At 33.6% G+C, this 12,978-nt stretch overlaps 3 protein-coding genes and 1 non-coding gene across 4 annotated transcripts; 3 read left to right on the top strand and 1 right to left on the bottom strand.

Moving 5' to 3' along the window:
• Positions 1-6: 6 nt before the first annotated feature.
• Positions 7-6,806, bottom strand: Tsp_02024 (putative kinase domain protein; the record flags this gene model as incomplete). The annotated part of the gene is made up of 24 exons (XM_003377783.1): positions 6,717-6,806; positions 6,472-6,522; positions 6,385-6,417; positions 6,125-6,338; positions 5,076-5,149; positions 4,822-4,923; positions 4,716-4,774; positions 4,442-4,524; positions 4,000-4,378; positions 3,612-3,870; positions 3,383-3,503; positions 3,204-3,311; positions 2,941-3,111; positions 2,787-2,885; positions 2,627-2,680; positions 2,436-2,569; positions 2,263-2,379; positions 2,038-2,200; positions 1,752-1,933; positions 1,494-1,597; positions 1,269-1,428; positions 939-975; positions 469-849; positions 7-367 (listed from the first exon to the last, which is right to left on the bottom strand). Coding segments are annotated over exons 1-24 (3,536 nt in total), but the record flags the coding sequence as incomplete, so codon positions are not given.
• Positions 6,807-8,519: 1,713 nt separating this feature from the next.
• On the top strand, positions 8,520-11,369 carry Tsp_02025 (transcription factor Dp-1). Its single transcript, XM_003377782.1, has 10 exons — positions 8,520-8,561; positions 8,617-8,718; positions 8,837-8,878; positions 9,195-9,322; positions 9,393-9,558; positions 9,609-9,830; positions 10,203-10,351; positions 10,415-10,581; positions 10,870-10,939; positions 11,108-11,369. Exons 1-10 carry the CDS (start codon positions 8,520-8,522, stop codon positions 11,367-11,369), a joined length of 1,350 nt encoding a protein of 449 aa, XP_003377830.1.
• Positions 11,370-11,828: 459 nt separating this feature from the next.
• Tsp_02026 (dynein light chain 1, cytoplasmic) lies at positions 11,829-12,128 on the top strand. Its single transcript, XM_003377781.1, has one exon. It carries the CDS (start codon positions 11,829-11,831, stop codon positions 12,126-12,128), a length of 300 nt encoding a protein of 99 aa, XP_003377829.1.
• A 435-nt stretch (positions 12,129-12,563) lies between these two features.
• Tsp_02027 lies at positions 12,564-12,679 on the top strand. Its single transcript has one exon. It is a non-coding gene; the product is annotated as a 5S ribosomal RNA (ribosomal RNA).
• The last annotated feature ends 299 nt before the right edge of the window (positions 12,680-12,978 follow it).

Below are 12,978 nucleotides of genomic sequence, written 5' to 3'. Positions count from 1 at the left end.
CCATACCTTTGCTGCTGCTCCGGCTGCTTCTGTTGCTGTTCTTCATCCAATATTGAACACCCCTTCCCAGAGAACAGTACTTCCGGTCGAAGCTCACTTCGGGCCGTCAAAGGTATCAACATTGTGGTGATGTAACGGTAAAATGTGGTCACGCTAGCTGTTGGAATCGAATTATGCAACAAGCAGTCATTGTAAAGAAGCATGTTCCAGTGAATAAATGGAAACATCTCGACCGCTTCGTCGACCAGAGTAATCAATTTAAAAACCGACTGCCTATCTATACGCAAATAACGCATCCCGTCTATCAAATCCGGAATCAGCGTGCAGGAAAGTTTTGAAGAACTTATATAACGATTGAAAAAGAATTCTACAAAAATAAAATATACATTCAAATGTTGTACACAAACTACATGCATACAAACAGCTCTTATTCTAGCTTAAAATTTATTCAACACAAAAAAACATTACCCAAACGTTGCTTGGTTGATTCCAAGCCGGCTTTGTCGACCAACTGCTGCAAGCCCCCGAAAAACAACCTGAACAAATGATAAGCACGAGCGAGGACTTCGCCGATCACATCAGCTCGTAGTGGATAGCCAACACTGGTTGCTTGTTGGCGAGCGAACGTCGCCCCAATGTAGAACCGTGGTTCCGGTCGACGACAGACGCTGACAAATCTACCACTCGACCATTCGTACATGTCCGGCGCCTGCTGACCGCCGAACGTGTCTGAGAAGCGCACCGACGCCTCGGCAAAGCCCACATCCTGCACCTGTGCATCCAGTGGCTTCTCTTTGGGATAATAAAACAGCACCTTCTTCGGCTCATCTCCGTCACGTTGGCAATAGTCTGGATTAAACACGTACAACGAACTCAGGCAATCAATCAGCTTCGCGTTCACCATCGCACACCACTTTTCTTCTTATTTCTATATCTACCTGTAACAGCAGCTGCACCACAATCATAAAACAATAACTGACATCAATATTATTTAAAAATTTCATCGGGCATCACCGATAATTAAAAAAATGGCATACAAAATGAAATCCACTTTCTTCGAAGTGAACTGTTTACTGTTTACAGGTTTGCATGTAAAACAGAAAACGAACAAACGGATAAAATTAAATGTAAAAAAATGAAGCCAGGTAGCTTACACAACAGAGCAGCAGCCTTGGCGCAGGGTTTGCAAACAAAATAATAATTGCACAGAATTACGAAAAATAAAATGACATAAAAATAATATATATAAGAATTAATGTTTGGAAAACTTTTTTTGACACTGGATAATATATTTTGATTGTTGCAGAGGGTATAAAATACGATTGAAATCCAGCAAACCAAAATTCACTATTCTCATTCAATCGATAGGATCTTCGACGCAAACCAAGCCTCGTTTTTCGAGAATTCGCAGCCGCTTTTCCACGGCATCTTTATCTAAATAATAATAAAAGTTAACATGTAAATTTCATTTATATTATTACAAATGCAATAACGAACATTTGTGCAATATATTACGATCTTCTTCATCGGTTGCTTGTTGGGCAAGCGTATGTAATAAAATAAAGGCTGTTTGGTAACGATGCGAACACTGAAGCAACTGAAAACAATAATATATTCAATCGTAATCACGCATCCTATTCCAGAGAAAATAAAAACATATGCCAAATGTATTAAAATTATTATAAACTATTATGTGTGTATATATCAATATTTAAAAGGAAAAATAAAGTATAAGTTATAATATGAAGTACCGCTTGTGGATTTCCGAACAGTTCATCCAACGCTGCCGACTGACACAATTCCAAAGCATAATTGTACATCAAACGTTCGGCGCTTATACTGTTCGCTTCGTCTGAACCTGGCAAACCAAGCGTCACCAATTCCTGCGATCGTAACAAGCATGTGTGAAAGCATTCATTGAGATCGTTCAACACTATAAAAATGATGAAATTACAAATAATGCATTTCACAAAGAACATATATACAATAAATGCAGCAATGTAAATTTCAATTTGCAAAAAAGCAAAATTTATTCACCTCGTTTAACAGATACTGAGATGCAAAGTCTGTGAGCATCAATTTCTTGTTGTGCAAGCTGCAACGACGAAGATATCATGTGCAAAGCGCGCACGTAAATGACCAACTGTTCTGCTTGTCTATAAGAATGGTTGAAATTGCCAACTTCATCCATTTCAGTAAACTAAAAAAACAAAAAGTGCCCGTGTAAAAAATTTCAACTAAAATTAAATAATCATCTTTTACCCTTCGAGAGCAAAGCATTACGGACAAAGGACTAGCACGTAGCTGGGCTAGTCGCATCAGACTTTGAACAACTTGCAATACAAATTCAAGTTTTGCCAAAATTTCATTATGACCTCTCTGAAGAAGAGAAAACAAAATAAAGATTAAAATATGCAATCAAATTATCCCATTACTTCTAAGAGAATCTCTGGTTTCAAATCCGGAGGTGCTGCTGTCATGCGAAATGAATGTGTCCGAGGTTCAAGCTGCTTTTCACCATTAAGCGCAAAAGGATTCAGTGAACTTGGAGAGCGAGGAGATACTGGCACTACAAAATCAAAATTACTCAACTCGAACATAAATAACAAATTTATTATTAATCTACTCCGCTGAAGATGCGGAAATGCTTCTTCCAAACCCCAAACTTTGTCATTTGGACCTAAAAAAATAAAAACAACATAAATTTTAATCAAAAAAAGCTTTGCATTTTCTGCTGCAGAAAATTTGAAGATATATTATTATTATTATTATTATTATTATCTTACCCACGTTATTCATTTCAACTTCTTTATTGTTGATAAGACGATTCTTCTCGACACTGTTTCCAACAAAACTTTCAATCACCTGGTTGCTGTTCTCTGGGTCTAAATTTCCAAATTATACATTGATTTTCAACTTAAAAAAAACCAATATATCAACCTTCGCAAGTGCTTAGATGAGAAGAACGGGCAAATGGTAAATTCAGTGGTTTCATCTCCTCATCTGAAGATTCATCTTCAGATTCAATCAGTGGCAGTTCATTGAGTTTTGGCTTGTTTTCCGCTTTCGCAGGCTCATTTTCATTCGACAACTTTGGCTTCACCTCTCCACCTAAACAACATTTATATGAATAGCATGTCAAATGAATATTACATATTAAAACGAGAAAAAATGTGCTGAAAAATATGAATCAACTTATTTACCAGTAGTTTGCGAATCGACTGGCTTTTTGAGCTTTTCAGAAGGGGCAGCAAAAGTAACAGTCAAATCGGCCGCAGCGGTGACACGAGACTTATCAACGTGAAAGACCGCTGAGTTAAGAAAATATATGTATTAATAAACTGTAATTTTCGTTTTCTTAAGACATAGTTAATTTTCTTACTCTTTGGAGGATCTAACTCCACTATGCTCGGAATGATATTCACAGCTGGTTGTTTCTTATTCTCTTGACCAAGCTTCGTTGGCGTGTTCGGTGCTGGTTTCCTATTCGCAGTGGTTGGAGACTAAAATAATTTAACAAAATTTTAAAAAATAAATAAACATATAAATGTGTATGTGTGTGTGTGTGTGTAAATAAACAATAATTTATTAAAAAGTAAAAATAATCTCACTGCATGCGTTGATAATGCGCCACTGGCACGCCTAGTTGTCATGCTGTTCTCACGTTCCATTCGTCTAGCTTCCATTTGTACGTAATTCGCTTTCTGTGTTGGAACAGGCACTGGCTCTGGAGGAGGCCGTGCAGAGCCTACATGCGATGGGGTCTTTTCCAAAGCTGCCGGAAAACTGACCGGTCGAATGGCCGGCTGACCAGTCTGCTTTGGCATTGATGGAGCTTGTATTTTCGAACCCGCCTTCGATGCCGGAAGCCTATGTATTACGCAATTAAATAATCCAATAAATCAGTGGATTATAATCTAACCAATGAGAGAATGAATGAACGAATGGAATAAATGAAAAATCATACAAATACGTCAATTACAATAAATATATCTCCACCTGATGGCACCGCTGATGTTATTCACTTTCGATGCAACCGGGCGGCGTGGCGATTCCGTAACCCTGTGCACTATCACATAGCCATTCTCATTCTCAGTCATTTCCAAAGGTAAAGTAGCTATCTGAGGCCTCTGCATTGTTGAACCACTCGGATGGCGACGTCTCGGTGTTTCGGTCGTCTCCTTGCTTGCAGTTCGCTCCCTTGCTGGCCGAAGATTGTCAACGATCGGCGACGACGGCAAACGCTTGCTAAACGTAACTGGTGAAGCTTTGAGCGGTTCCGTGCGTTTCTTAGATGCCGGTGATGCTGCAGCTGTCGAGCTTCCTTCTTTGCTCGACAGAGGTAAATCCAACAAAAATGGATGTCGAAAAAAATCGTCTACACAAAAAAACATATCTTTAGTTAAAAAATGGATTAAAAGAAGATCGCACTTTAACGTACCAAATTCCATACGATCTTTCGGAGCACGCATTAGAAGCTGTGTTAGCAAATCGCGAAGGGTTTCAGAAGCGTCTGCTGGGATGCTACATTTTGAAAGAGCAAAATGAAAAGGGGTGCAACAAAAGTTACGTAATAATTCAAGAAGTATCAAAGATGATTTCAATTTGTACTTTTATAATGCACATCCTGTTTAAAAACTGCTTTCACTACACCAATTAAAAGTGCAAAAAATCAAATTAAATCAAACAGTCTTGCAATTCGAAAAACTTCATACTTCGGTTTCATATTTTTGTTGCGCTCATAAAACTGCTTCAACGCTTGTGGGGTTTGCGCCTTAAAAAATATATTACAGAAATGCAAACGAGAAGAAATAATCTCACCTGAAATGGTGCCTTTCCAGTCAGACACTGAAATACAATAGTGCCAATGGACCACAAATCTGCTTTGGCATCATACTGTAAAGACATTATAACTTCTGGAGCCTAAACAGAGAAAAATTAAACAAAAATGCAATTTTTTCATAAATCAACAATTAATTCATCAAACTCTTTTATGAATTATATCAATAAATCGAATAAACAGACAACTGTAAAAAATAATTTATGCCAACGTTTAATCAGTAATCTTTATTTACCATATACATGGGTGATCCACATAACGTGGCGGCCATTACACCTTCCTGCAAAAATCTTGCAAATCCAAAGTCAGCTAAAAATAAATACGAATGCAATAAAATTAAGATGGACTTTTACCGTAATTAAAAATCTTAAAATGCAATAAAAAAATCAGCAATGCAATTTGTTCCTTTTACTCAGTGTTCAAAACTACAGTAAAATAAAAAATAAAATAAACAAACTATATGTAAATGTTACCTTTGTAAGTACTTATTGTTATGTAGCATATACAAAAAAATAACTGGAAAAGTCATATTTCCATTTTCAATCGTTATTACACTAAACAAATGCAGTATTTGTTTACTTATTTGCAATTTGATATTTATACACTGTTTATTATAGCGGAACATTTAAACACTGAAATGAATAAACAAATATTCTTGAAAAATAGCTGTTCTGACAAAACTGTGCTTTGCTTAAAGTGAATGAAAAAATTGGATGTTCAAAGAATGACACTGAACATAAATAATGACGCAATGCATCATTTCGATGCCATCTGCGTCTGCCAATACGGCCAGGAAATACATGCAAGAGAAGTATTAATCAACTTTCGCCAGAGCGATCAATAAATATCGACTAGTCAGCAGCAACATTCCCAAAGTTTCCTACGGAATAGCTTCCACGAGCTTGAGATGGGAGCTGTCAATGACCAACAACTCGTGGAATGACGTCAGTAACAGAAAATTTGAAAAACAGCCCCCAACTTTTTCCTTTTTACAAAATAGGGAAATTCTATAGAAAAAGTATATTATGACACACTTTTATACAAGAATAATACTAAATAATTTAAGTAAATTTACAAATCGATTAAGACAGCATTTTAAGGATTTCAAAAGTATTTCACAAACAATTAAATGGAAAAAAGTAATCTGCTGTATCGTCATATTATTATTTAAATAAATTTGACATGCATTTTATGACACATTTGCAACTGATAAGCCAATATATTAATTCACAACAGATGATATCAATAGAATATCAAAACCCAATAATTTAAAATTTTTCTCACCTATTTTAAGTCGAATTTCTTTTGGCTCTGGGTTAGGGCGATCCGACAGATTACATAAAAGAATATTTTGAGGCTTGAGATCGCGATGCACAATTCCACGTGAGTTAATCGCCTTAAGAGCAGCAGCAATCTGCCTCAAAAATAATCGAATTGTTTCCTCACTTAGGGTTCCTTTAGCTTGTAAATAATCGGCCAAATCACCGCCATTGCAATACTAAAAAGAAATAATAATAACACATTCCTTGGGTATTAATAGCTACCTCCATGACAAGGAAAACATGACCAGGAGATTCCTGAAAAAAACAATATGCAAAAAAATTCATGAGAAACTTATTTTGTTTTCTTACTATACATTGCAGCAGACCAACCAAGTTTTCGTGATGCAAATCACTCAATTCCTTAAAATAAACATATATAAGGAAAAAAGTTGAAAAATAAATTTCAGACCTTGAGAATTTTAATTTCTTTGGAAAGTAAATTTTTCGATTTCGACAGATTTTTCTTTGTTATACTCTTAATAGCAACCATAACATCTGGGCGCTAAACGGAAAAATCAACAATGACATTAAAATGTAATTTGACTAAATAATACCGCTTTGGCATGGCCTTTAAAAACCACCGCAAATGCGCCATGTCCAATTAAATCTTTTTTGCTGTATTCATAATCGCCAACCGTTTCCATGTTTATCAAAACTAAGTGCAAGCTTGTAACTGATTAAAATAAAATTGGCAGCAACAATAATGCAAACACTCAAAGACGTGTATCGGTTACATGAAATATTCAGATAAGAATCAAATAAATCACATCATATACCAGTGAAAATAAACAAAACGCTGGAAATCATCAAAAGAATAACAATAATAATGCAAACAAAATTATAGTACTACTAAGCTACAGTAAACAGAAATTTTCAAGTATTGAAATAAATAAGTAATAAATGGTAGAAAGACTAGCAATTTATTTCAATAGCAAAAAATTTGTTTCATAAATTAATTTATATGTAAAAATATAAAAATGGAACCAGAGCAGTAATAAAATTAGAATTTATGAGAAGTTACAAGAAGATATTTTGATAATATTAAATTTGCAGTTCTAACTTTGCAGTTAACTTTTAAAGTATCCAGTATTCTGTATATTAGTGTTTACATCCATTTTTTAATTTATTACTATTTAATTTACTTTGAAAATGCTCAGTATTACTTTTTTGCTAAAATGCCATCGCACTTTCAAAGAAAATTTGAGCACTATTACTTTATGCATATTTATGTGAGCTAAATGAATCTTAAATAAATAAATATTATTTTCAGATAGTAAACAGTGCTATTTAATGAAAGTTATTTTTAATGAAACTTGCTTTCTTTAAAAGCTTCTGCAAAATTTTGAATAACTTACTGTAGTATATTATTTCAATGCCACAATAGTTATTCAGTTTTATTTATTAGTGAAATAGCATTTTTTCATTTTTGACAATATAAATTCTTATAATTACTATTTTTTACAAAGAAAGATAAAATCTACATTTAAATATTTTATTAATTACAAGAAAGGAATTAATTCGACAGTTCACGACAGAAAGAGCAATAAGCATTACTTTTTATAGTAGTAAAAAATTTAAATTAATGAACAATAGATCTGTCAAAAAAATCCAGTATTTTTTTCACAAAAGTATCCAATGACTGAAAAGTTAGATCAAAAAATGATAAAGGACGTACTTTATTATCCTACAGTAATTTTATTGCGTTTCTGGTTTGTTATGCGTTGCTCTTATGTATTAAACACTCCTCAGCTGTGTTTGTTATTGTTTACTCTTTAATATGTTTTGAAATTTGATTTCTGCTTATATTCATCTTAAGCAACTTGAATGAGACCCGTAAATACGAATCTTTTATACTTAGGCTGTTTTGTTGACTTGCTGCTTTATCATTTTTGGAATACTCCATCAAATATCTTCTTCTAACCTGCTATTTAAATGAATTTATATCGTAAGTTTCACGTTAACCCATGTCTTAATGTCACTTCACATTTGGCAATTTGTTCAAATTAGTTGAGGTATTGATAGTGTGTGATTTTGCGGCAGATTAATTCATGCATGTAAAAGTTCACTGGTAATCCTTAAGAAATCTGGATTAGATTTAATTAAAAAATTTTTTCATACTTTTCATTAATTTTTGTTCATTTCTTGATGTTCAGTTTTGCATGGTTTTGGTAAAATGATTTTTCATTTAAACTCGAAGGCCGTCAGGGTATTCTGCCAGCTATTTAGGCATTTTAAAAGATGTTTCTCTATATTATAACTTCAACCACTTTTGAAATGACAGTTTTGTGCAGCAAGGCAGTCGATTGAAATTGCATGTGCGGACGGCTTTACAGTCAGGCGCGTTTGCTTTTAGTTCAATGACACGCGTTGAAAACATTGTTGATAGGTTCGATAATCAGGTGTTATGCAGAGGAATGTTATTCAGTTTTTTTGCTTCACGAAAATTGATTTTAGCTTTTTGAAATTTGCATCAAAATGACGACGACGCCAGGAAAAATGCCCAATATAAAGCTGCTGACGCTTGTTAGTGAAATTTCAAACGGTGACACTAAGCCAGTAATTCATTTATTATTGATTTTTTGCTGAAATTTATAATTTATTAAAAATGAATTCCTGCTTCCCTTCTTTTAATTGTAATAATTGTAATAGTTCAATTGTTGTAATTATGTTTCAGCATTTAAATGATAAGAAAGAAGAGGATATCACGTTGCATGACGTTTATTTTTAGTTTATATAGTTATATTTATAAGCCATAATGAGAAATGAAAATGCAGATTAATAATGAATTTGTAAATTAATATAAATTAATTAGTTATAAAATCTAATATTTTAAAGTTGATGTAATTTGTTTGGTTGGATGTTTTTGGTAAGTGATGAATTTTTGTTCAGCATTTATTTAGAAACTTTTCAAAGATGTACAGATTTTCAGATAATGGAGGAGTCATGGAAAGTCTTTTTTATTTTTATATAAATGCTATTTAAATTTTTAAACAATACTATGTTATGTTGAAAAAATTTATTTGAAATTTTAGACTCCTCTTGTACCGAAAGTCGAGCCAGTAGCTATACCACAGGGTGCACCTATAGTTAGTTTCAAATATCGTCCAGCTACTCACATTCGACCAGTGGCAAGACGACTTGAATTTGATGGGAAAATTACGTAATTGTTTTTTTTCTCTGTTTTCTTTTTGTCCAACGTGGTACTGTTTGCAAGTTAATAGCTATTTCAGGATGCCGAAGTTTCCTCGTAGTTCTGATCGATCCAAAGGTTTGCGACATTTTAGCACAAAGGTATGCGAGAAAGTTCGCGAGAAAGGTGTGACAAATTACAATGAAGTGGCGGACGAGCTGGTGCAAGAATATTTCGAATCCCTGCCGAATCCTCCATCATCTCAAGTAATTTTTTTTGCCCAATGAAGCATTTCTTGTTCATTGTTATTTTTCAGGAGCAGCAGATATACGATCAGAAAAATATAAGAAGACGCGTGTATGATGCATTGAACGTGCTCATGGCGATGAATATTATATCGAAAGAGAAAAAAGAGATTCGCTGGATCGGACTCCCAACTTCTTCTTTGCAAGAGTGCAAACGTTTGGAAGATGAAAAAGCAAGGCGTGCAGAACGCATCCGCGACAAAAGAGAAGAATTATATGAATTAATGACTCAGGTATGTTATTAAATTATACAGTTGCAAGGAATATTGTAAAATTTGTTAAAAATTTATTATTTTCAACTTGTAGGAAATTTCTATATTTATTTATTGTATTTGTTGCTGCTTTTGACGAGTTGTTTTGCTCAGCACAAGTTATTTTTGCAGTTGTATAATAATCTTTAATATATAATAATAATATATAATTGCTTGAATGATAAAATTTAGTAATGAATAACAGTAACGAATAATAATCATGTTGTTCTGGAAAATTTTAAGATTTTTTGCTGTTCTTGAAAAATATTTTATCATTAATAACTTTGATATAGATATAGGTATTTCAACCTTTCACATTTGAGTAATGAATTGATTTACAAACATTTATTTAAGCTGGTTGCGGTTCAAAGTTTGATTAAACGGAATAGAGAAATGGAAAGACAAGGTCTCCTTGATCCTAATTTAAAATTATTGCCATTACCGTTTCTTTTGGTGCGCACTAATTCTGACAGTGTTGTTAACGTATCTATATCTAATGACAGGTATATATGTGCAGACAATTATTTGTAAGCAGAGGAATATTGCATTCCTGATTAAATTTTCAGGACACAGTGGTTGTTTAATTTCAATCGCCCTTTTCAACTGGAGCCAGATGTGGAATTTTTGAAATCTTTGGGTCTAGCGCATGGTTTGGAAAAAGGAAGTCTTCATTATGCTGATTTAGTGACTGTGAAGTCGCTGTTGCCTCCAGCATTTGCAGAAGTGATGGAAGGTAAATCATTTGACTACGTCATTTTTTAAAGATAAATTTATCAGTTGAAGCGGTTACTAAATTTGGAAATAATCACTGAAAACTGTGGCTTTTTAATGTTATTTAAAATTATTTATTTTTTCTGTGATTGTGATTGGCTATTCATGCACATCGTTTAGAGCACGAAATTTAAATTATGAAATTATGAATTTTCATAAATTTTATATAAAATGAATATGATCTTTCAAAAATCTAACTATAAAATTGCCGTAATATGCACGAATGATGATATTTCATGTATTGTTTCAGAAGCATTTGAAGAAACTTGCACTTACAAATTCAATGAAAATTCCACTCCAAGAAATGTAAACACTACCAAGTAAGCATTTATACAATTATTGAACTAAAAAAGCAATACAAGTTTCTTAAACGACAATGGCATTTGCATTACTTTATCATGTTTTAAAAAATATCATTTAAAGTATTCTTTTGATGGAATTTAAGGAAACATTCAGATATGCAATGTTTTGCTTTTATCTTTGTTTAGTACACTTTCATCGGCTAACTATAGGCAACCAAGTTTTACCGGACAGGCAAATTTGAATACAGTAGCACAAAGCGTTAATAAATTGCAAACGCAAGGAATTCGTCTGCCCAGACCGATGACAAGTTCTCCGGCAATCGCTCGATATTTACCACCAACTAAATTGGCCGTTGCACCGCAGTGCAATGATAAAGAAGTTGTTAGACCATCAGCTTCAAATATGCGTTCAGTTGTATTACCGACAAAAAGAGTGCTTTTCCAGTGATGAATCTTCACCATGACATGCAATCATGGATTCTATAATTTATTCAATTAATTGAGAGCTTATCGATAAGCTTTCAAAAATTTTCTTCTTCATGTGAAATGCACCGATGCTTTAAAGCGTTAGAGCTGTCTATTCCCCGCAAAACTAAAGCAGAAAGCAGCACGTTATCTGATTACAAAAGTATTTTGTACCAGTGAAGCATTTTTAAGATTATCGTATAAAAAATTTTAAATTATGGAAGCAAACAATTGTTGTTATTCAATATCCAAATAGATTGGTGACCTTAATGTTTTGATATTGATTTATTTTCCTCTTTAAAACACATCACAATAAAACAAGCTTGCTTTAAACAAGTATGTTGTTTAAAGCGTTCAAAGATTTAAACCAAATTGCTTTACAAAAGCAGGCAAATTAGAAAGTATTTATAATTTGTTGCGAGGTCGTACGGTGCTTAGGAAAATGGCGTCTCCAAACAAAGCTGAAGAGAATGAGAGCTCCACCGATGCCATAATTCAAATAACGGACATGCCAGAAAAGATGCGAGAAAACACAATTCGAATTGTGAAAGAAGCCTGCTCAAAACATACCAATGAGAAGGACATTGCGTTTGAAGTGAAAACAGAAATGGACAACAACTATGGGCAATCGTGGCTTTGCATAGTTGGAAAATGCTACGGAAGTTACGTTACAAGTGAAAATGGGACATACATATATTTATATTATAAGCAGATGGCTTTCCTCATATTCAAATCAGCATAATGACTTCCCAGCATTCAACCACATGTATCATTCTTAATATTTCTCACATTCACCATTATTGTAAACTAACAAAATATTCATAGCCATTGTTGATTTCAAATGTTATAATGATAATAAAAGATTACGAATAAAACTTATCATAAATAAATAAATTTCATACAGACAAAGATTTCAGAAAATTCTTATAGAAACATTGCACAACAAAATAATCGAAAGCAAAAAAAACAAAACAGCATTCCAAAAAATTAAAAACATAAAAACACAAAACAATGCAAAATTGTTTGGCAATGAAGTGACCAAATAGAAATTGATAACATAAAAAGTTCTACCAGGCCAATTGTAAAAAATGTGCCAAAACTGCACCGATGATATTGGAAATGGTATTTACGGCCACTGTGGTCTTAAAAGGATTGTTGATTCATTTAGCAAATGTCTACGATCATACCACGTTGAAAGCACCGCATCCCGCCCGATCTGCGAAGTTAAGCAACGTTGGGCTGACGTCAGTACCAGAATCGGAGACGGTCTGGGAACACGCAGTGTCGTAGACATTTTTCCATCAACTGCTATGCCAATGAATTTATTTTCCAATGAATAATATTTAATAAATCACAATAACAATCGTCTATGAAATTGAACATTGGCTGAAACGTGCTTCTCATTGATCAGAAAGTTGATTTATCCAAAAATTCTGAGCATCAACTGAAATGGTTCGATGAATATAAACTTTCTCCTCCACTACATTTTTCATACAGCTTGATTATCATACAATAATTTTCGTATTCAAACAATTGAAAAGCACTTTCCAGTAAATTTGGGACAAAATGTAAAATTAGAGTCTATTACGTGT

Source organism: Trichinella spiralis (genome assembly GCF_000181795.1).
Source record: "Trichinella spiralis strain ISS 195 chromosome Unknown Scfld4, whole genome shotgun sequence".
Lineage (NCBI taxonomy): Eukaryota > Metazoa > Nematoda > Enoplea > Trichinellida > Trichinellidae > Trichinella > Trichinella spiralis.
This window is presented reverse-complemented; position numbering and strand designations above follow the sequence as displayed.

What these genes read in the sequence shown, in the direction of transcription:
- Tsp_02025 (XM_003377782.1), top strand. Translation starts at nt 8,520, where the DNA reads ATGACACGCGTTGAAAACATTGTTGATAGGTTCGATAATCAG. An exon ending in TATATGAATTAATGACTCAG is followed by an intron (nt 9,831 to 10,202) that starts GTATGTTATTAA and finishes CATTTATTTAAG; the next exon opens with CTGGTTGCGGTTCAAAGTTT. An exon ending in GTATCTATATCTAATGACAG is followed by an intron (nt 10,352 to 10,414) that starts GTATATATGTGC and finishes TTAAATTTTCAG; the next exon opens with GACACAGTGGTTGTTTAATT.
- Tsp_02026 (XM_003377781.1), top strand. Translation starts at nt 11,829, where the DNA reads ATGGCGTCTCCAAACAAAGCTGAAGAGAATGAGAGCTCCACCGATGCC.